Source organism: Arachis hypogaea, chromosome 3 (assembly GCF_003086295.3).
Source record: "Arachis hypogaea cultivar Tifrunner chromosome 3, arahy.Tifrunner.gnm2.J5K5, whole genome shotgun sequence".
NCBI classification, from domain to species: domain Eukaryota; kingdom Viridiplantae; phylum Streptophyta; class Magnoliopsida; order Fabales; family Fabaceae; genus Arachis; species Arachis hypogaea.
In genome coordinates, this window is record NC_092038.1 from 140314697 (window position 1) to 140338426 (window position 23730).

At 30.4% G+C, this 23730-nt stretch overlaps 2 protein-coding genes and 1 long non-coding RNA gene across 7 annotated transcripts; all 3 read right to left on the reverse strand.

The window, feature by feature from the left end:
• Positions 1-6551: 6551 nt before the first annotated feature.
• Positions 6552-10587, reverse strand: LOC112734654 (uncharacterized). 5 transcript variants are annotated; one of them, XR_003168404.3, is made up of 9 exons: positions 10476-10587; positions 10282-10382; positions 9897-10023; positions 9116-9189; positions 8884-9009; positions 8509-8558; positions 7823-7925; positions 7230-7414; positions 6552-6843 (listed from the first exon to the last, which is right to left on the reverse strand). It is a non-coding gene; the product is annotated as an uncharacterized lncRNA (long non-coding RNA). The 5 variants fall into 5 exon arrangements; XR_003168403.3 differs by having other exon boundaries at positions 9116-9668; XR_011880460.1 differs by lacking the exon at positions 9897-10023.
• A 1464-nt stretch (positions 10588-12051) lies between these two features.
• Positions 12052-14321, reverse strand: LOC112734656 (isoflavone 3'-hydroxylase). The gene is made up of 2 exons (XM_025784069.2): positions 13282-14321; positions 12052-12686 (listed from the first exon to the last, which is right to left on the reverse strand). The coding sequence occupies exons 1-2, from the start codon at positions 14188-14190 to the stop codon at positions 12069-12071; spliced, it is 1527 nt and encodes a 508-aa protein (XP_025639854.1). The 5' UTR covers positions 14191-14321; the 3' UTR covers positions 12052-12068.
• Positions 14322-16048: 1727 nt separating this feature from the next.
• On the reverse strand, positions 16049-17019 carry LOC112736103 (cytochrome P450 81E8-like). The gene has a single exon (XM_025785448.3). The coding sequence runs from the start codon at positions 16973-16975 to the stop codon at positions 16049-16051; it is 927 nt and encodes a 308-aa protein (XP_025641233.1). The 5' UTR covers positions 16976-17019.
• Between the last annotated feature and the right edge of the window lie 6711 nt (positions 17020-23730).

Genomic DNA, 23730 nt, shown 5'->3' on the forward strand with positions numbered 1-23730 from the left:
GTTGTTCGATATAATTCTAAATGATTTCATATTGTCTTAAGGTTGGATCCATTACTAGAGGAGCTCAGATATCACGTGAGCAACCACGTGATAGAGCTCTTCTATTTTCGTTCTCATCTAATAGAGCTCCAGCATCCCGTGTCAATGAACCATTTTGTGCAATGCGCAACGATAAAAGGCTTGCGCCGTCAAGTACAGCTGATGACCCTCAAACTCCCACAGAATGCACAGAGACTTGGCATCGCGATGAAGTGGCTAATAACCAATCAGAGGATGAGGATTATGACCTGGAGATGGATGAAGTTCCGTCGTTTGATGACCACATTAACGACTTGTTTGTTGTCCAAGAAGCCGAAGGTAAGAACAACAACAAGAAACGCAAAGCAGATTACTAGGAAGTTACTGTCATCGGTATATTTTTTCCTCCTAATTTTGTAAATATTTATTTTCAAAGTCCTTTACTTCTATTTTCCTTTTGTGCAATGATTAGATAGTAATTTTTTTCCATACACTTCTTAAAGGACGGCGTGAGAAAAACTTCTAAGCTAAAGGTGAAGGAAGCTATAGCACTTCCTTCCAATACAAAGATAATACTCCCATTTCACAAAGAGTTGTAACCAATTGGTCAGGCAGATGGCTTATTAAGTGGTTTCTTAGGGAGTTTGGGTGCTGATTATTCACACTTTCCCATATGTGAAGAGAGTTGGAAGCACGTCAACAAAGCTATAAAGGAACATGCATACGACATGATTAAGGTACATCTTTAAGTTTTAACATATTAAGCAAATTTAGTATTCAATTTTTTTGGGTAAGAACTTTTGCATGGGTAAATTATATTGCTGGTTAAGTTTCTATATTTCATTTTTCACATGTTTATGTAAGTATTTCTATATTATACGTAACTGCGACTTCTTGTACTGGATTTGAGTGTTATACTTTTTCAATTTAAAGTACCCTGTTTTTGTTGTGGATATTCTTCAAATTACCAGTCATATGCTTGTTAGTTGGTTTTGGTTAATGACAATGAAAAATAATTGCAGCGGGTCTTTCACTATGAGGACGATGTCGGAGGAAAAATAAAGCGCGAAATTATGCAAAGGATAGGAAACATCTGGAAGGATACAAGATACAACTTGTATCATAAGTGTTACAAAGAAACAAGGACCTTTGAGGAAAATCTTAAGCATCGCCCGTCAGGAATAGAAGAAAATCACTGGAAATGGTTCCTTGAATACCACCAGATGGAAGAAACAAAAATAAACCTTGGTATTTTTTATTATTTCCACAAAAACATACATGTGTATACATGTGTATTCCATAAAACACTTTAAATTAGAGCAAGCAACTTTACGCACATACTAGTGGCTCCAAAACATTGGCAAGAAAAAAGACGAAGTAGTAATAAGTAATTAATTGCATTAATATTTTGATTAATTTTCCTAAATATGGTGTTGTTATTTACATAATTGTATCGATATCAATGATATAGGAGAAAGACCAAGGAAGGCCTGTTGGTAGAGGAGAGTTGTTTATTATCACTCATAAGAAAAAAATGGCTCGTACATCCATCCCGATGCGCATGTTGTTAGTGTAAGTAATGTTTGAAAATTTTAAACTTAACTTACTGTATATATCGTGTTAATTTTAAATCATGCCTTTCCAATTTCTTGTATATTTGTAGGAAGCAATTTCGAATGTTGAGAGGCAGGATGAATCCTCTAAGCACCTTTCACAAAATGATTCGCTAGCACAAGTTCTTGGAGAGGAGCACCCAGGACGAGTTCGTGCCTTAGGTGCTGGACCATGTCCCACCCAAGTATTTGGTAACGCTGCTGGACAACCGTCGAGTTCTAGTGAGCCAAATAATGAAGAGTATGAGAGGAGGATTGCAAAATTAACGGCTAAGATAGAAGAAGAGCAGGCGAAGAGACAGTCGATAAAGAAGGTTTTGGGATATATAATCCAACAGCAAGGAGGCAACTTGCTAGCTGACATTGCTACAGTGCTGGATTATTTGGGCAGTACACTGGCCTCGTCGCGTGCAAGGCCATCTTCATCTAGCAACCATGACCCGCAACAAAAATAATGACTTTCAATCAATGTTATTAGATACTATTGAATTTAAGTTGGTTTAGTGCTTTATATTTATTTTCTTCAAATTATCAAATTTTACTTTATATTGAATGATGCACTTATGACAATCTCATTATATATGTTATATTTGCATATATATTATTTGGTTTGTTATGTTATTTAGTTGTTTTATTTGGTTGGAAGTTCTTTAAATTAATCGGTAACTAATAAATTAAAGTTGAATAAACATATTATTTTAAAAGAGAAAAATAATTAAAAAAAGGTGAAATTGTAATGGGAATACTGAATTTGGCAGCGGTTTCAATCGCCGTAAAACAGCTATTGTTTTCAGTTCCCTGCCATTTAGCGGTGGTTTGTAACCGCCGCAAAATTAATATACCTTTTTCGAGTCCCCTTCTGCAGCAGGTAAAAACCGTCGCAAAACTATTTTTATTACGCGGCAGTTATTTCAGCGGTTAACTAAAACCGCCGCTAACCGTTTACCCACAGCCTATCTTCTAGCGGGTTATTAACTACCGTAATATGTTTGGCGGCAGTTGAAAATCACCACAATTTACCGATAGTGTTGTAGTGAAAGAATAACAAAACATAATATTTTTTATTTTTTAATTTTTAATTTGTTTAGTTTTCGATTTTTTGGATTCGGTTGGTCTGTCTTGAACACCCTTATTAAGAATCATCTGAGTATGTGGATTAGTGGTTGCACGGGTTCATTGCCATTCGAGAGTGTTCAAAAAGGTGATATGTGAGACTCATTCGTTCTAGGGCTGTGTTTCTCACCATTTGGTGACTTTCAAGTTCAAAGAATAAAGAAGATGATTTGATTAATAAAGTGCAAGAGCTTATTAGTAAAATTTGGGAGGTTCAATTGAACTTTATCTAGGATAGTCGACTCCATGGCTAGGAGAGGCACGTTCAGCAATGCATATTCAGAATATGGTTACAAGCGTTGTGAGATTCTCTTCAGCTTAATGCGGTAGTTTAGTGGCTGGATACCTCTGTTTCTCATATCCTTGTTTGTTTCTTTCTTTTTTCTTCCTCTATTAAGTCAAAAATAAAAAATAAAAAAAATTCTAGCTTCCTTCATATAGCTTTAGCTTGAATCCGCTTAGTTAATTTTAAAAATAAACTATAATTTACACACACGAATATTCAGAATATCAATAAATCAACTCAGAAAAAAATAAAACTAGTGTTATATCTATAAAAAATAAATTTATATCAATAAAATTATTTAAACATTAAAAAAATTACTAAAGTCTGTTGCATTTTTTTTTGTTATTTTACAAACTTTTTTGCTTAATTTTTATAAAAAATAAAATAAAATAAAATAAAATTAGCCATCGGAGCTTGCGTATAAATTTCAATCGGCTGAATTAAATGAATGATGAGATATCATGGGACAATATTTATATAATTAAATGAAAGGATGGGATTGATAAATTTCATTCTATTGATATATGGTCTTTAGTCTGGAGTAGAGAAATGTTAGAGAAATATTAAGATTTATATTTAAAGTTATAAGTGAATATTGTTAGATTATTAAATTAAAAAATTAAATTAATAATTAAAAATAATAATAAAAAATAATAAATTTTTATATATGGTCTTCTAACATTTGTATATAGCATGGGACATGTGATACGATGAATATATAGACCAGGTTAGCATTTGTAATGAATTTATATAGTCTGAAGCTTCACTAGCATACACACCATCATCATATTTTTCTTCGACGCGTAGAAGACGACATATTTGTGCTAAATAAGGTATATTAGGATGGCTACTCCTATAAAAATAATTATTATTATATACATATTTTTAAATGATTTTTAATCATCATCTTAAGTAAAGATATGATTAGTCACCATATTCTTATATACCTATAATAAATCTACACGTGGAATGGTGTATCTGTCCATATTCTCATCACATAATAACCCGATACACTAGCTAGATAATAATAAAAATAAGAATAATAATTAATAGAAATAAGATACTGCTATTTTTATTTTTTAGAGTAAATTATTAAAGATAAATAAGTTTAAATGATACAAACCACAAATAAATTTTTGAAAATTTTAAAACTGATCGATGCCATAAAAATAAATAGATATTAAATAATATATTTTCTACAAAAAGGTTTTGAGATTAGATTTTTTATACAAATTTTTTTGTGAATATTATTCAAAAAATAAAATATTTTTGTCTTTAAAATTTAATAATTTTTATGTCAAGTAATTTTTTTATAAAAATTATTATAAATGACAAAAATTTTTTAAAAACAAATTTTTTCTCCAATTTTTTGTATACATTTTCGAAATAGTTATTTAAATATCTTCAAAAACTTCGAGTTAAATAGATAAATTATTTATTAAATATAAAATTTTTTTGTCATTTATAAAAAATATAATATTTTTTTTGTTATTCTTATCACATTTTTAAATCATTCAAGAATTTATATGACTTTTGTATCGTTTGGAGATAATTTTATCAAGATTATAATCTTTTTTTAGATATCATGTTAAATTGTTAAGAATTTATTTTATTTTTTATGAAGGATCACCATGTGTTCATAACATGCAGCAGAAGAAAATAAAGTAATCCTTAAAGATCTATTTTGTGCTTAAATTTTATCCCAATAATATATAGATAGTAGATCAGATCTAAAATACCTGAGTACGCTAGTAAAAATCATTTTCTCCTTCGATGGTACGAAGGCGCTATGCGTATCCACACCGAGACCAACCTTTGCTGTCAACTCCTTGACCAATGGACATCTGATCTAAATTGAGAAATCTCTTGCAACTCTTTGCACACCATAAAATTCTTCTCCAAGAATTAGGCTCACATACATTTATGTGCGTAGAGGTAAAGGAATAACAACCCTTGTTATTCTCTCTGTCTTTGTCATATTTTCCTCTACTCTTGGCATACATATATATAGTATGAGATTTGTTACTAGTTTTAAATTTGATTCTCAATTCAAATTTAAATTATATCTTGTTATTTTAAACTTGAATCTTTCAAATTTATGAATCATATCCTAACTCAATTTGAAACAGAATCAGTTAGGATCACATCCAAATTTAGAATTCAAGTTTAGAAATAGAATAACTAATTATTCTCAAATCTCATATAATATTCTCAATTATCATACTATTATTATATTCTTGGTGCTAGCAAAAAATATAATAATATTCCATTTGAATTAATATAATTATTTATTTAATCAAATCAAATTAATAATTAAATAATTCTACAGCAAAGATTAGAACACTCGTTAGTGTGTGACCCCATAGGTTCAATACTAAGCAGGTAGTAAATTAGTCATACTAAATTTACTAATCAAGGTTGGCGTCTAGCAACACTCCTCAACGACCCGATAGTATGAAGTAATATATTTTTACTAAGAACCTCAGAAGAACAAAGTATAATTCCTTCCATCTTTCCAGCTCTTGGTTAACCCTTAAAGTATGGTTTAATTGTCAAACTCTAACTTGTTACCATTATTATAATGAACTATGAATGACTTAAGAAACTCATTTCTTCATTCATTCAATCCCCTTGGCCAAGGTTTTATTCATTTCAGTCATTATAATCATAGAGCTCAAACTCTTTACCGAGAGTTGACGGATTCCTTATTGACTAATCATTAATTCTACAAGTATTTAAATCATACCCAATATCCATTCAACTAGCACCGTAAGGTATTAGGTGTCCGGAATCAAAGTATAATAAATACATTGTTAATTCACTACAAAAAAATTTGGTAATTACGGCGGTTTTTTAGGGTTATTATGGCGGTTTTAACTGCCATTATTACCATGAACGGCGTTAAAAAAAAACCGCCATAATTTGAAGCGCCATTTGGTTATTACGGCGGTTTTTCAAAAACCGCCACAATTACCTGGTTAAAACGGTAGTTTTTGAGTTGGGTTAAACGGCGGTTCAAACCGCCGTTATTTCCTTGGCAGAGTGGCATTTTTGGTTTGTTAAAACGACGGTTCAAACCGTCGTTATTTCCAGGATAAAATGGCGTTTTTGGTTGGTTAAACGGCGGTTCAAACCGCCGTTATTTCCTTGGTATAGTGGCATTTTTGGTTGGTTAAAATGGCATTTGAAACCGCCGTTTTTACCGAATTAAAACGGCATTTTTAGTTGGTTAAAACGGTATTTTGAACTACCGTTTTTACCCTGATAATGACATTTTTATTGGTTAAAATGGCATTTAAAATCGCCGTTTTTACCATGTTAAAATAACTTTTCATGTTGTTTAAAATGACAATTACAAGCCGCCGTTTTTACCGGATAAAAGTGACATTTTTTATCGTTTAAAAAGGTAGTTTTAACCGTCATTTTTACCGTATTAAACAAATAATTTTTTGTTTAAAATTTCACAATAACAAGAAATCATAGCCTATAAACAAAATATTAGGTAATTCATAAATAAAGTATTAAATATAATATAGAATTTTTTAGTATTAAAAATCAAAAGTAATAACTTTAATACAAATAAAATATAAAATATAATATAATTTTTTAATTCTAAATGTTTTCACTTAGATTGGCTCCAATTTCTAACAGTGTCAGATATATCTCATACATAAAACAAGGTAACTAACTTGGCTAATACCTTGAAAGTAAGAAAAATAACATAATATTATGAATATTATGATTTTGTTTCTTCCTGTGTATCTTCTATCTGGCTCCCCAAATTTAAAATATCTTCCTCCAAAATTTTGCCATCTGCTTAAAATAAAAAGTGTAAATAGTAGTAGTTATTCACTCTAGTAGTTATTGTAATTTAAGTTAAATTAAGAATTAATACTAAGTATGATAAATAACCCATTTTATCTAATAATAATTAAATATGTTACAAGTAATAAATTATCCTTTATATTACCCATTTGCATATTATGATTATAGTTTGAAGATTCAAAAAATAAAAAAGAAAAAGATATAGGTCACGTGTTCTGATATAGTTATTAGCAAGAATTCAAAAAATATATAGATGAAGATTCAAATAGAAAATGAAAAGGACTTTACCTAAGCATTGATTGATAACCTTATATATGCTTCTCACATTGAAGATTAGATTTATAGAGACATATATAATAATGTGACATATATACCTCGAAGCGTGAGGGGTCGAATTTGTGTGGTTGAGGGAAGAAATCAGCAGAATGGTGAATGCTTTGAAGAGTGGAAGGACCTTCTAGTTTTTGGAAATGTAGTAATCTTGAAGCTCCACATCTTCCACTACTTCTCTGAATGTGAATGACAGTATGCTTGCACTTCTCAACGTTTCTTGGATTACCTGATGAAAATTAAAACATAAATATATATTAATAAATTGGTTTAATGCATTAAAAATTGAGTTCACAATAATGATAACAAGATCAATGTTATTTTTTTTATTCGATATATATAGTAACAATAGTATATAACAGTAATTGGAAACATTGAAAGGGAACTGAAAAAGTAGACCTACTAACATTCGGTATCAAATATTCAGGAGTTTTTCTTTCCATTAGAATGATATTTTATGGCAAGTGAAAATGACTTGCGGCAATATCTAGAGGAAACAATTTTCACTTCAAAATATATTGATCAAATTTCACATATAAGACACTTATAATTATAAAAGGTTATTCAACATATGACATATCCCCTTAGAAGTAATGAACAAATAAGAAACAAGTTCAAAAAAGTCTAAAGTACTCACCTCAGTCATTCACCGACGAAGCATTAGATTCTGGAAAAATACCATTTGCCGCCTGCTTTAGCTTTACGGCCAAAAATTTGTTCTCACTTGCTAAGGAAGAAAGCTGTAGATAAATGCAAATATTTTTATATTTAAACAAGCAAGGAACTGTATCTTAAGAACTTAATATATTTAGTTTGCCTTTAACTAAGCTTGAATTTCATACCAAACTATCTTCTTTGCTGATCCAAAAAAAATTCAAGCAGATTTGGTATAGTTTTCTACTCTTCTTTTTTACTTCTTCAATTAAACAACTTGAATGTTTTAACAAATAAATATTCTATCAACTTAAACATCACTTGGGCCAAGTACACTGCTACTAAATTTTGTTCCTCTGAGTTTTTATTTAATAAAATTTATTGGAACAACTCCATGGACCAAATAAGTTCTTATTTGTTTAATTTTTTCTTGGGGAAAAAAGGGGGTCAATCTTTAAGACAATAGAAAATCAGAGAGATAGGAAAAAAGTTTCCTCATTCACTTGTTACTCACAAACTGACAAAACAAACAAAGCATCACAAACTGCAATATTCACTTATGAATAATAATCAGGTTGATCCTCTGCGTCAGATTTATTTCTCTGATAGTTGCTTACATTGGACCCTGAATATCAAATATTGTTAAAGTATTCAGGGATAGGAACTCACATTCAAAGGCCAGACAAAGTCATCATATATCCTAAGTATCCTTTCATGGACTGCAGCATCAAAAGCAAAAAGAAATAAGAATCAAGCTGAGTTACAACTTCATTGTACAATCCTAAAACTGCTATTACAATCTCAAAAACACCTTGTTGATATATTTGCAGTGTGCTAAATAAGTGTTACATTTACATTTTACAGTCCAATTTATCTGAATAACATCGTTAATCTTCATGTGCAAGTCTTTTATCTTTTCTGAACATGAAGGACACTTCTTATTGAATTAGAATAAAAGGTTTCAAGCTATTTGTTTTGCAGATAACATCCCTATAACTATGATTCCAAACCAGTAAAAAACCGCGTCAAATAGCAAAAACTCACATCTAAGGATGTTATTTTCAGGAATGGGGTCTGAGCAACCGAGTAACCAATTAGCTAGATTATCCAGAATCAAACACCCAAAACCTCCAAAATTGTTCCTATCCCTGAAGCTTGCATCACGATTCACTGAGAATATATTTGAAGGTGGAAGTTGCCATGCACTTAAATTCCTTTAAGTAATTTGAAATTGAAAAAAAAAATAACGATCTGAGTGTCAAATAAGATAAACCACCTTTTTCTTGCTCCAAGGTTCACTTGCATTCAAAACTTCATTATTTCGATCCTTCTAAACCCATCAAATTTCAGCTGGAAAAAAAATCATAATCCTTAAGCTGTTTGAAGGCTTTTTTCTGAAATTTAAATTGCTATCTAAGAAAAATAAATTAGATCCATGGCTTTTCCAAATTTGTGAAGTCTTTAGATGGAACCTAAGACAATGATCAATAGTTTCTATTTCAAGTTGTATCTTTGGTAAAGATGAGAGTTAGACATGTCTCTTTAGTAACGGAAGACACAAATAGGTAATCCATCAGAGAGAAAAAGCCACATACATCTAATTTCAAGAATATTAGTCGCCATAACCAAAGTCAGTTATCTATAATTCGAATTCCAAAAAGAAAGAGAGAGTAAGAGAATGCTGAAATTTATTCACTGATGTTACTAAACTACAATTCACTGAAAGTTATCTATAAAAAAGCAGAGGATAGTGGAATTCGTAGCTACAGCACCGTCCCTCTTTCCCTCCGGCCTCCGCCACTCTCATTCTCTGTCCATCTCTCCCTAAACTACAATCACATTTAAGAATCAAAATCGAAAACACCGACAAGGAAGCTTAATCCATAAGCCAAAACAAAAAAGTAAAGAAAAGAAAAAAAGCGAAGCTAAATTGGGAAAGTTGTATTATAAACTGCAAGTTGTAACTAGAGGCAACCATGGCAAGATTCGTCAACTATCGAGTAGGAAAAATCGAAAAATTGAAGAAAAAAAGGGAATAGGCATAAGAAATTAGGCACCTGAACATCAGGGGTATCGAAGTTCATGACTCAGATCTTGGCACCAACGTCACCCAGAATTTGGAGCTCCACTCGGTCGTTGAGCGAGGAGTCACGCATCAAATTAGCGGAGTAAAGTGAAGCATAACTATAAAAGTGAAGAATTAGAAACTGCAAAAGTGATCTTAAAACTTGTTTAAGAAAGAATAACAAACTACTATTTAAGATGGAAACAATGAGATAATAGATATGCATGTTCTAACGATGAAACATACTACTTCATTAGCATTTCAGTTTAGAGTTGTATATCAAGTTATTTCCATGAACATAAAGACTTGAAATATATAGTTTTTGGGTTAAGCCCACAAAACTTGGTACAAACTTAGTACATATTAATGAAAAGCACCTGTTTGCTTTATTCTCAGAGAGAAAGGAGGCCAAGTTGATACCTTCCTTGTTGTGATAAGGGATCTAGAGGGCATTGCTGCTACAGAAGATACTATGAACCTAATGAGGGACATCACATAGTAAATAAGACGGAGTAAATAAGGGATAGTAAATAAGGGATAGTACATAAGTACATAGTAAAAGTTGGTGAACCTGGTTCATTAGGATTTTCTCTCTTTCGCTACAATTAAATGGAATAGTGTTCTTAGTTCTTAATCAGTAACATAGGCTTTCTTAGCTGGACTATGTGAAAGACAACCAGTTCGTATTTTAAAATATAGAAATTAATCCAGCAACAACAATTATCTGAGCAATTAAGCATTGTGAATCAGAAACCTTGCCTTTTGCTCGTTTATGCCTTGAAAGATTTGTTACTGGTTTTAAATTTGATTCTCAATTCAAATTTAAATCATATCTTGTTATTTTAAACTTGAATCTTTTAAATTTATGAATCATATCATAACTCAATTTGAAACAGAATCAGTTAGGATCACATCCAAATTTAGAATTCAAGTTTAGAAATAGAATAACTAATTATTCTCAAATCTCATATAATATTCTCAATTATCATACTATTATTATATTCTTGGTGCTAGCAAAAAATATAATAATATTCTATTTGAATTAATATAATTATTTATTTGATCAAATCAAATTAATAATTAAATAATTCTACAGCAAAGATTAGAACACTCGTTAGTGTGTGACCCCATAGGTTCAATACTAAGCGGGTAGTAAATTAGTCATACTAAATTTACTAATCAAGGTTGGCGTCTAGCAACACTCCTCAACGACCCGATAGTATGAAGTAATATATTTTTACTAAGAACCTCAGAAGAACAAAGTATAATTCCTTCCATCTTTCCAGCTCTTGGTTAACCTTTAAAGTATGGTTTAATTGTCAAACTCTAACTTGTTACCATTATTATAATGAACTGCGAATAACTTAAGAAACTCATTTCTTCATTCATTCAATCCCCTTGGCCAAGGTTTTATTCATTTCAGTCATTATAATCATAGAGCTCAAACTCTTTACCGAGAGTTGACGGATTCCTTATTGACTAATCATTAATTCTACAAGTATTTAAATCATACCCAATATCCATTCAACTAGCACTGTAAGGTATTAGGTGTCCGGAATCAAAGTATAATAAATATATTGTTAATTACTATGACAGTCGCAGGTCAAAGGAAACTCTATTACTATGTTCATCTTGATAATATCCTATTGACAAATATACGGTAATTATAACCATTAGGAATTCTCAGAGTGAGTCAGTTCAATGGTCATATCTCTGTATGCACCATCTATATATATAATTTAATAAATGAGATCTATTAATCTTCATCCAATGAAGACCATTATATATATATATATATATATATATATATATATATATATATTGATCTTTCCGGATTATTAATGTCCTTTTTAATAATCCTATGACCAAGAACAATTTAGATTAAATTATAAAAGATTTATCTCTCAATATTATGATCATTATCACAATGATAAATCTCCAAATTTAATCAAGGACCTTATTATATTAACATTTTAATATAATAACAATAACAAATTATTTGACACATATTGATCGGATTGTGGTCATACTCCTTATTCCCAACATTTTATAATGTTATTATATATAATTTTTTTCAATATATATTTACACGAATTTATAAAATAAAAGTAGCATACTGAAATTATTAAAAAATAAAAGTTACAATATTTATTTCCAATTAATATCATATTTCATGTTTAACTAATTTCTTGCTGATTGGTCTTGCTTTGCACATAGCCTCTAATGGAACTAGTTTTGCAAAGGTGAAACCTTTGTCCTCCCTCATATCAATTTCTTCATGATTGAGTCGTTCCCATTCAAAACATTGAACCAATAATCCCAAAGTCAAACCCATTATACGATTTGCCAATCCATATCCAGGGCAAGCTCTTCTTCCCAATCCAAATGCCATTAACTTGTTTGCTTCCCCTTCTTTCTCAAATCTTTCAGGCTTAAAACACTCAACATCATCACCCCAAATTTTAGGATCTCTTCTCATAGCCCATGAATTAATTAACACTATAGTGTCACGTGGAATAGTGAATCCTCCAATATTCACCTCATCTGAAGAAAAATGAGGCAGTAACAATGGACTTGGAGAGTACAATCTAAGTGTCTCATGGATAATATTTTGAAGATAAGGAAGATTTGGAATGTCTGATTCATCTACTAAACGATCTTTGCCTATGTGATTGTCAATTTCATCCTTTGCTTTCCTCAGTATCTCTGGGTGATTCAACAAAGCGGATAACGTCCACTCCATAGTTAGAACCGTTGTGTTTGTTCCAGCAAGCAACATATCCTAAGTTTAGTTTATTTAATTAGTAATGTCCAACACATTATGATAGAAACTCATATACAGTAATTGTCTTTAGGTAGAGCTGATAGTTAAAAATTATTAGATGATAATTTAGTCAAAATATATTAAATTATCTAATAATTTTGGTGAATGCTACCCAACCCCCTCTAAAATAATATATAAGTTACCTTTCATTACGTGTCACATTGTAATTGGTCCTTATCTTAACCATAGTTAGGTTATTTTATAATTTATTATTCTTAAAATATCAAAGCTCTACTTCCGTTACTTAAAGCACATTTCACTCCTTCATTCTTTGTTTATCACTTCATCACACGTTCATGACAAAAAGATACTACTCAAATGAACAAATTAAATGCGATATAAAAAATGATAGAAATTCATATGCAGTTCCTTTTACGTGAAGCTAATAGTTAAAAATTATTAGATGATAATTTAGTCAAAACAAATTAAATTATCTAATAATTTTTAATTATTAATTTCACATCAAAATAACTATATATGAATTTTCACCGTAAAAAATAGTTGAAAATATTAGCCATGCAAATTTAATTTACCAAGTTATTCATATGCACACCTGAATAAGGCCTTTGATAATATGATCCGTGTAGTAGTTAGGTTGCAATTTTTGAAGAAGCAAGAGATGTTGTATCATGGTATCGTTATTACCATGCTCCCCATTGCGATGTTCTTCAAGGAGTCCTTGCCAAAACATGTCAGCTTCTTCACCAACCCTCTTCAATCTCTTCACAAATCCATCAAAATCAAACCACCTAAGCAAAGGCAAGAAGTCGCTCTTGTTGTTCGCATCCACCAACGACAGGATCTCTCTGATGATCTCTCTGAACCGTCCTGCTCCGTTGTCATCCCTGGCGTTGCAGTCGTCTTTTCTGTATTCATTCCTCTTTCCGGAGACCATCCTCATCATATTATTGAGTGACATCTCCGTTATCCTGGGCCTCAGTTGCACCCTAGCGAACCCCATGGACGTGTCTGCCACCAGGTTTCTTATGAACCTGGTGACATCGTCCCTTCGAATTTCGAAGAAGGAGTTGAGACGGGGCGTCGAGAGGACGTCCATGGTGGCTATACGACGAAGGTTGCGCCAGTGGTCGTTGTTGGAAGAGAACACCAGGCTGGTATGGTTATAAAAGAGGTACTTTCCGGTGAGAAAACGAGGGCGGTTTGCCAAAACGGTGTCGTATTTGGTGAGGCATTGTTGGGCTAGGGTTGGACAGGACACAACGACGACAAGGCGAGAGCCGAACCAGAGAGAGAAAATGTGGCCGTAGGTTTGGGAAAGAGCGTGAAAAGTTCGGTGGAGACGGGGCTTCAAGTGGTGTAGGTTGCCTATTATGGGAAGTGTTGGTGGACATGGTGGAAGGTTCTTCTTGTTACTGTGGCTTGTGTTTGTTTTGGTGAGAGTGATGATAATGATGAAGGCAACAATAATTGTGAAAAGGGAGTAATACAAAAAAGGTTCCATTAGAGAGGCTAGGTAGAGGTATATATGAGTGCTTCAATGCTTTGCTCAAAGGCATATGCAAATAACAATATTTTGAGGTGCTTTTATAGTTGAAATTATTACTGTTTCTTTCTCAAATGTCATAAAATTAGGGAGCTACTCAAATGAAGATGCAAAAAACATCTTTTTATGAAGATGCTTTGTATAAAAGTGTGATTTATTAATTTGGCCACACTTCAAATAAAAACAACACTTTTATAACATATTAAAATCTAACCCTACAATCTATCATCTAAGGGTCAAAAAAAAAATCATCACATGAAGATAATTATAATATCTTCATGAGAGTACCCACCTAAAATTATTCTGGCTTGTTTCCCAGCCTGCTGAAGTGAGGAAGAAATTAAAAAAAAAAAAAAAGAGAAAATATGTGGTGGATAGAGGATGTTGTATTTAGTAATGGTAAAAAGACCAAAACAAAAAACAATAATTAAAATTTATTTTATTTAATATTTATTAATTATAAAATTTTAATTATTTTTTATTAATTTATTTTATTACTAAATATTATCGTTTTTGTATATATCTCTTTACTTTACCAAACACGTATAGTCCTTTTTGTAATTAAGTTGGATTACTAGTTGATTGATCTAGAAATATTTATTAACCAAAACTACTTGTATTTCCAAAATTATATTTTCTCTCACTCTAATTTTCGCGCTGTGGCTAATCGCTATATATCATTAGAGAAAGTATGGAGAGCTAATGGACGGAGATTTCGTGAGTATTAGAGATATAATCATTAGAAAAGTCTAAAGGCTAGTAACATTGTTAAATTTTGGCCAGCATATAACTAGTAAAAAAAAAAGTGAGCTATTGAATAAAATCTCACACCAATCTCATACTATTAAAACCATCATTGATGGCTATAAATTACAAAAATTGCTGGCCCCTAGCATTCCTCATAATCATTAGTGTTACTTTTTTTCCTCATAATCATTCATAAATTGTGACGAGAATTCAACGACGTTGTTAAGGGATGAAGAAAAAGAGACTGTGACCGACGACGTTGGCGCTTCTTGCCACTACGGCGATGGCGATGCTGGGAATGAACGAAATTACGTGACGGAGAAAGAATGGAGGAATGGAAAGATGCTTCGATTAACGGGAGTGAGATTTTGATATTTTAAAAAATTATATCATTACCCATCTCAAATAATAAATTATAAAATAACCCAATTATGGTTAATATAAGGATCAATTACAATGTGACACATAATAAAAGATAATTTACATGTTATTTTAGAAGATGTTGGGTAGCATTTACCTTTATATATACGTTTCCAAAAATATTTGATAACAAAAAAAAATCATCCAAAAACAACCATAACTTGTCTTATTCACATTAAATAAAAATTTAAGCACATAAATTGACTGAAAAACATAAATTAACTGAAAATATACACATCCGTATGATGATATCTTTTAATTTATGAGTGTTGATTACAATACATTATCTAATGCAACTTATTAAAGTCACGTTTGTTCTCTCTCTCTCTCGAGCAACTTATTAATGCAATTTATGATCTCTTTTAATGCAACTTATTAAATAGAGAAATGCTAGGGGCCAACAACTTTTATAATTAATAGCTATCAAATAGTTATCAATGATAATTTAATGGTGTAAGATTGGTGTAAAATTTCATCCAATAACTCACCTTTCTCTGCTGGTTACATGCTGATCAAAATTCAATAAAATTGATGGCACTAGACTTTTTCTATTAAATAATCTAATACAAAACTCCTGTCTACATCTCAATTATATATTATCTTTACTTAAAAGATTATTTTAACTATTTTCTTTGGAAAAAGAAAAACCCTAAACGAATATAGATGGTACCTGAATAAGCCCTTTGATGATAATATCAGAGTAGTACTGAGGCTGCAATTTTTGCTGAGTTAGGAGATTCCCAATCATGGTTTTCTTATTATGCTCCCCATTACGGTGCTCATCAATTAGACCCTGCAAGAATTTATCGGCACTCTTGTTAACCCTCTTCAGCCTTTTCTCCAAACCGTCGAAGTCAAACCACCGTAGTAACGGGAAAAAGTCAACCACCTTGCTTGCACCTATCAACGACAGTATCTCCGCGATGGTCTCCCTGAATTTCATGGCTTCCTCGGTATCCGCCACGTCATTGCCGCTATCATCGTCCCCGTAGTACCTCTTCCCGGAGATCATTCTCATCATGCTGTTGAACGAGATCTTGGAAAGCCATGGCCTCAATTTAACCCTAGTGAACTCCGTGCAGGTTTGCTCAACCAAATTCTTTATGACTCTCAGGGTTTCATCTTTGCGTGTTTCCGCGAAGGAGTTGATGCGATGCGTGGAGAGGATCTCGGTGGTGGCAATGCGGCGAAGGTTCCGCCAGTGATCGCCGTAGGAGGAGCAGCCCAAGCTGGTGCAGTCGTAAAAGAGGTGCTTTCCAACGAGGTTACGGGCTCTGTTGGCTAAAACGATGTCGTACTTGGTGAAGCATTGTTGAGCTAGGGTTTGGGAGGAGACAACAACAACAAGCTGTGAACCAATCCAAAGGGAGAAAATGTGGCCGTAGGTTTGTGATAGGGCGTGGAAGGAGCGGTGGAATGGGGACTTGAGGTGGTGGAGGTTGCCGATTATCGGAATGGTGGGTGGACAAGGTGGAATGTTCAAGGAGCTTGTTTTTCTGAACAAGATCTTATTGAGAGTGAATACCAACAAAGCAAGTGAGAGGAGGGAGTAATAGATAAAGTGCAATGCTGCCATTGTTGCTTAATTACTACTATTATTATTAATTTGTATACTAATGTTTTCTCTTAATTTAGCCGTATATTTTTTGGTTGGATTGCCTCCTTGCTCTTTATAGCTATCCAATAAGAGACAAGGACACCTACACAAAGATTTCGGGGGCATAGTTATTAATTGGAGAATAAAATTCGGACACTTTATAATAAAAGATTATTCTTTTAAAATAGCTTTACACGTATCACTAGAATAAAATACATATTAAAATATAAAATATATATTAAAACTTAATTAAATTATACATATATTTATACATAAATATATAATAATTAATTTTAATATATAAATAAAATTTTTATTTATTAAAATATTTGTAAATCTTAATTTGAGAAAATCATAAATAATTATTATTTATTTTATTTTATTTTTTTTGTATTTATTAATTATCAGTAGAATAAAGATATAATATTAAATATAATAAGTATGTAATTATAGATATTATATATATATAATTATAAATATTAATTTAAATAAAATAAAAATAAAATATATTTTTTATTTTTAAAATTTATTAAATGTTCTAAAAATAACTCTAAGTTTTAAATTGTTTTAATTTTATTTTAAAAATTTTTTATTTGTATCAAATATATTTTTAATGGCTAATTTTTCGAATAATATTAAGACTAATTCAATAACAATTTTACAAAAATAATTTTTAACACAAGTAAATTAGACATAGTTGTCATGTATTATTATTGGATTAGTTCTAAATTTTTTAAAAATTTAACTACTAAAAGTATATTTTAATGTAAATAAAAAAAATTAAAATAAAATAAAAATTAAGAATATTTTAAAAATTTTTAACAAATTTTAAAGATAAAAAATATATTTTATTAATAAAATAATTTTAAATTATTATTTTTTAAATAGACTTTAGATGTGCACTACTTTTTATTAATTTTGGTAGTGTAAATTTTAAAATTTTTAATGAACAATACCTCTCCTAACTAGATCAATTAAATATAATGACTAATCCTTTGGATTGATAGGTACGGTTGGTTTAATAATGTTATATGAAGAAAAAATTATTTTTCTATATAAATATATAATAATTGATTATAGAGCTTACAGTGTCAATTAAATTCCCAGAAGTGGCTCTCGAGATTGATGTCGTGCACCAAAATTGTTTCTGAGATTTCAATTGCATTAATTATGTCCTTGAGATTGGAAAAATTACACCATAGTGGTCCTTGACCCGTTTTCTGTTAACAACGCGCTGACGTGGCTTGATGACATGGACATTTGGTGACACGTGTCACCTCATGGTTTGGCCACGTGTAACAGTATGATGACGTATCGGTCAACCGCATGTGGCATGCTGACATGGATATGTATGCCACGTGTCACAATGCTATTTAGTCACGTGTCAGATTATGCCACGTGTTGCAATACTATTTGTCCACGTGCCATCCACTATATTATCGTTACATGTGCATCAAATTGGTCCCTTACTTTGCATCAAATGACTTATTTTAGTCCCTGAAATTGAATGTCGTGCACCAAATTAGTCCCTTCATCATTTTTTTCTCATTTTTTTATAAATTTAAAATTTTCAATATTTTTTTTATACTAATTTTAATTATATTTTTTATTATACATATTTTATAATAAAATTTTTAATTAATAATGTTAACTTGTATCATTGGTGTACATGTTAACTAAAACCAAAACTTTATTATTGCCTCTTGTGTTTATTTGTATCTATTTTAATATTGTTCAAGTCATGTTTATAATTAGTACTTATATTAATTAATAGTGTAATATATGAAAAAGTCGCCTAACAAATTATAGATAAAATAAATTATTATAATCGACAATATAAATCTATCTTTTTAATTTAGTGAGAAGTTAATTATATGAGAAATCGGACATTCTTAAAATGGATGGGAATAATGAATTTATATTAGTTAATAAGTGTCTTATCAAGTATTCCTAAAATATTTATTAAAGTGTTAAATATTAAAAAAATTGAATTAAGGAATATTATTAGGCAACTACTCCCATGAAGATGCCAAAAACATCTTATCATGATGATCCTTGTTTAAAAAGTGTAATTTATTTATTTAGCAACATTTTAAATAAAGGTAACACTTTTACTTCAAATAAAATCAAGCCCTACAATCTATCATCCAATAGTCAAAATGATGTATCTTCATATGATGATAATCATTAAATCTTTATTGGAGTATCTACCATATTATTATACTCTTAACTTATACTCTTTATTAAATCAATATCAATATGTCACATAATTCTTTTAATAAAATATTGTAGAAAAAAATTGTATAATTAAAACTAATATTTTAAAAATATTTTATAAAAATACTTGTATTTAAATAACTTGTGAAAAGATAAAATTAAAATTAGTGTATTCAAATATATAATGAGAATTTTAAATTTATAAAAAAAAAGAAAAAATGAGAAAAAACTGATGAATGGACTAATTTGGTGCACGACATTCAATTTCAGGGACTAAAATGAGTCATTAGATACAAAGTAAGGGACCAATTTGGTGCACCTGTAACGATGACATAGTGGATGACACGTGGACAAATAGCATTGCGACACGTGGCATAATCTAATACGTGGCAAAATAGACACGTGGCATACCCATCCACGTCAGCGTGCCACGTGTCGTTAACCGACACATCATCATACTGTTACACGTGGCTAAACTATGAGGTGACACGTGTCACCAAAAATCCACGTTATCAAACCACGTCAGCGCGTCGTTAATGAAAAACGGATTAATGACAAATTTTTCCAATCTCAGAAACGTAATTTGTGCCATTAAAATCTTAGGGACGATTTTAGTGTACGACGGTCGATCTCGGAACCACTATGGAATTTAGTCTGTCTTATTTTTATATTCACATAATATTATTTTAAAATATTAAATATTATTCGTGTGTGCAGTGTTACTCTATTAGAAGACACAATTAATATGTAACTGCTTTAGGTTTGAAAAGTTATTCAATAAATATATATCAGCCTAAGTGCATATTTATTATACGTAATGGTTACCACTTTTTTACTCTTTTTTTCCTCTACCTTTTTTTTCGCTTTTTATGTCTTTACTCTTCTATCCATTATAAAAGTAGTAAAAGGTAAAAACATTTGTCTGCCCTTTACGTAACATTCGCAAGACCTTCCTTATTCTCGTATTATTTGGCTTTTCTTTTAAAATTTGTTTTTTATTCTAAGATTTAAACTTAAGACCAATTTATAATAAGGCTAAATAACTTACCATTTTGATCGATTAATCTCGCATTAGTTATTTATTATATAATATTATTTTTCAAATTTAACATTAAAAAATAGAAGAAACTAATTTTTAGTTAGTTAATAATAACATTAGCCAATTTTTCATTTTTAATTCTAAAAATTTTTATTTTAAAGATTCAGAATTATAATTTAAAATTTAGGATTAAAAGTTTATAATTTATAATTTAATATAAATAAAATAATTTTAAAAATTTTAGTTGATTTTGATGGAAAAAATTTACCCTCTAATATTAATCTAAAAAAATTAAAAAAGTATTAGAGGTCAACATTTTTATTAATATTTTCCACTCTAAACATTTAAATTGGTTATCAGAACAACATGTAATATAAAACATCAGATTGTCAAGTGGTAAGCCGGTTCATAATATCCACTCTTAATTATTTATCTAACATAATCTATTTTCCAAGAAAATAACATTTCCAATGGTTGTATAAATATTATTTGCAGTAAAATTATAATTGTAAAGTGGCCATATATCATAAGGGGGTAATTAAGGGGTACGGTGCTTCAGTTGGCAATATAATTTTTCTTGTAGTGGGGATCTAACGGTGATATTTAAAATACCACTATGTTGTTCTACTTTTAATCTTGATATAGCAAGTTAGCAACAATACTGCCAAAGAGATTGTAAATATATGTACTTTGTGGTGTTAACTAATATGGTTTTGATTTCTAGGTATGTTTGTTCTTTTATGGAACTGTTTAATTTGTTCATTGTTCATCTCTCGTATTAAAGGTCGTGGTAGAGTTACTGCATGCGACAAGAGTTACAAAAAAGAAAAAAAAGAGAGAGAAGGGGGGATTCTAGAGCCTAGAGTTTGGTTTGTGTTAACATCAAATGTTTAATGAATGGCAGTACATGGGGTATGTCGCATTGAAGAACCTCACAGCGACAGTCTATTACTATTCTTGATCAGATTACTGCTATATATGATTTTAAATATGAACATATCCGTGGAGGAGACAGGGGGTGTTTATTGGCGGCGGCTAAGAAATAAAGTTTAGATAGATGGCAATTTTTAGCTGTTGGATTAGATTATTGGATATGACCAAAATTTCAATCCGATTTATATTAAAATTATCAAATCAGATCAATTTAATATCCAGAATTTTTAAGTTTGGATTTGATCTGTATATTTGTTGCGAATCAGATTAGATATTGGATATATTCGCAAAATATTATTAAACATACTTTTCTTAAATAATAAAAATAAAATAATATATATGATAATTATTAGTTGACATAAAATATAAAAAAATATTTATTTATTTATTTATTTAGTTTTTGCGGATTCACGAATATGCGAATATGAAATCTAAAATTTGATTTTATTAATTTGTGGATCGAATTCAATCTAATTTGATAGCCTACGGATTAGATTAATATCCGTAATTTTTAGATCAGATTCGGATAAACACTGCAAATATATAGATTAAATTCGACCCATAAACAATATATCATTTTCGTAGAGGGGTGACACAAAAAATAAATCAAGATAGATGATAATTTTTAAACTGTCAAAGAGTGAGATAAATTAAGTTGAATTAAACCATATTCTTGAAGAAGGCAGCGAAAGAATGAAGATTAGATGGATAGATAACATATTTTAGATGGCCAAAAATAAAACAACTTAAATCACGTTAAATCTAATTCAAATTCCACTCATAATAAATATTAAGTTTAATTCACAACTCCATTTATTAAAAATCAAACTTATTTGTAAATTAAAATTTAAGTTTGATTTACTGAAAGCCTACAATGTAATTTGAGTTCATAAACGAACTCAAATGATACAAAGATATTTTATAATTTTATATAAATAAATTATAAAACTTATAAATAAAAAATATTAACTTTATGCATTATTTTTAAATAAGTTATAATTTATATTCTCTACGAAAATCATATGTAAAAAAGGACTACTATAACATTTTATATCAAAATATTAATATATAAATACGATAATTATATGTGTATTATTTTTTTGGTGACTGATAATTATATGTATGAAATTATATATTATTATTATAAATTAAAATTATAAAACACATAATATATGCATTAATATAAATAATTTGATCGAGTAGCTTATGAGCCAATAGATTAAATTTATCTAAATTTAAACTCAAGTTTAGCTCACAAACTTATTAGGTTAATTTATTAAATTGTTAACTACTCAAATTCAAATTATTTCACAAATTAGCTTCGCTTTCCGCCATAAGAATCTCTCTCTCGTTTGATCGTTTCAGACATGTGTAGGAACCGGATGTGTCACTTGGTAGGGCAAATTTATTTATTTGGGAGATGGCGGGTAAAGGTAATTAAGGGGGATGTCACTCAAGAACGACTTTTTAGTTGTTTAAAAGTCAATCCATATATATAGTATTAAATTTTCCTTTTATTTTATGATATAAAAAATAAAAAAGTATAAGGTGAATCTATCTTATCTTTTCTAAAGTAACATGTAAGTTATCCTCTTTGATGTGTCATATTTTAATTGAGTATTTATTTTAATCTGAGTTACAACGACGATGAAGGAGTACAATGGGGAGGAGTAAACGTAATTAGAGAGAATTTGAGTACTTTTTTCAGGAAGAATGATTTGGGAAGAGAAAACGAAATACCAATGAGACAGTGATGCTTGGGAAACGCAACCGAGAAGGTGACTCAGTTAAAATAAACACCTAATTAAAATATGACACATCAGAGAGGGTAACTTACATATTACTTTAGACCCACCAATTTTGTTTACTGAAAAAATAATACCCACAAATACATGTTAGTTTTGTTTTTGGTCAAGCACAATCATAGTGGTTATGATGCTTAAAAAGTATAAGGTGGTTTCGACTTTCAATCCACTCGGAGTTGAGATAGCCCATCTAACTTGAATACACAATTAGTTCAAGACACCACAGCCCATTTATATTTACAATTGATCATCTACACAAAACGATATGTATAGAGGACTCAAGTGTATAAATCATCTAGTTGTTGGCCCAAAATAAAAAGTCCCTGGTTCCACAAAACACTGGAAAAGAAAAATAATTTCGTGTAAGATGTGGAGCTAGTCCGTGTATATAAATAGGATCTATTTAATGGGGTGATAAAACCAAAAATGTACACGAAACGTTCTCTCCCAAGCCTCTGCATAAAAAACTAGCCGTTATCAAGATGAAGAAGCTCCCAGAGAAAGAACATACGCAAATTAAATATGGTGACGGGGGACATTCCGGAGATGGAAGATGATGTTTTTTCCTCAGAAGATGAGGAAATGCGCAGCAACCAGGAAGCCATCCCTGAAACAGAACACACCAAAAACAAAGATCAGGAAAATCGGACCGACAAACCAGACATCACAGTGGTTGATGTGGGGGAAGGGCATTTCAACATTATCATCAACGAAGCAGCGAAAACAGAATTAAGAAAACC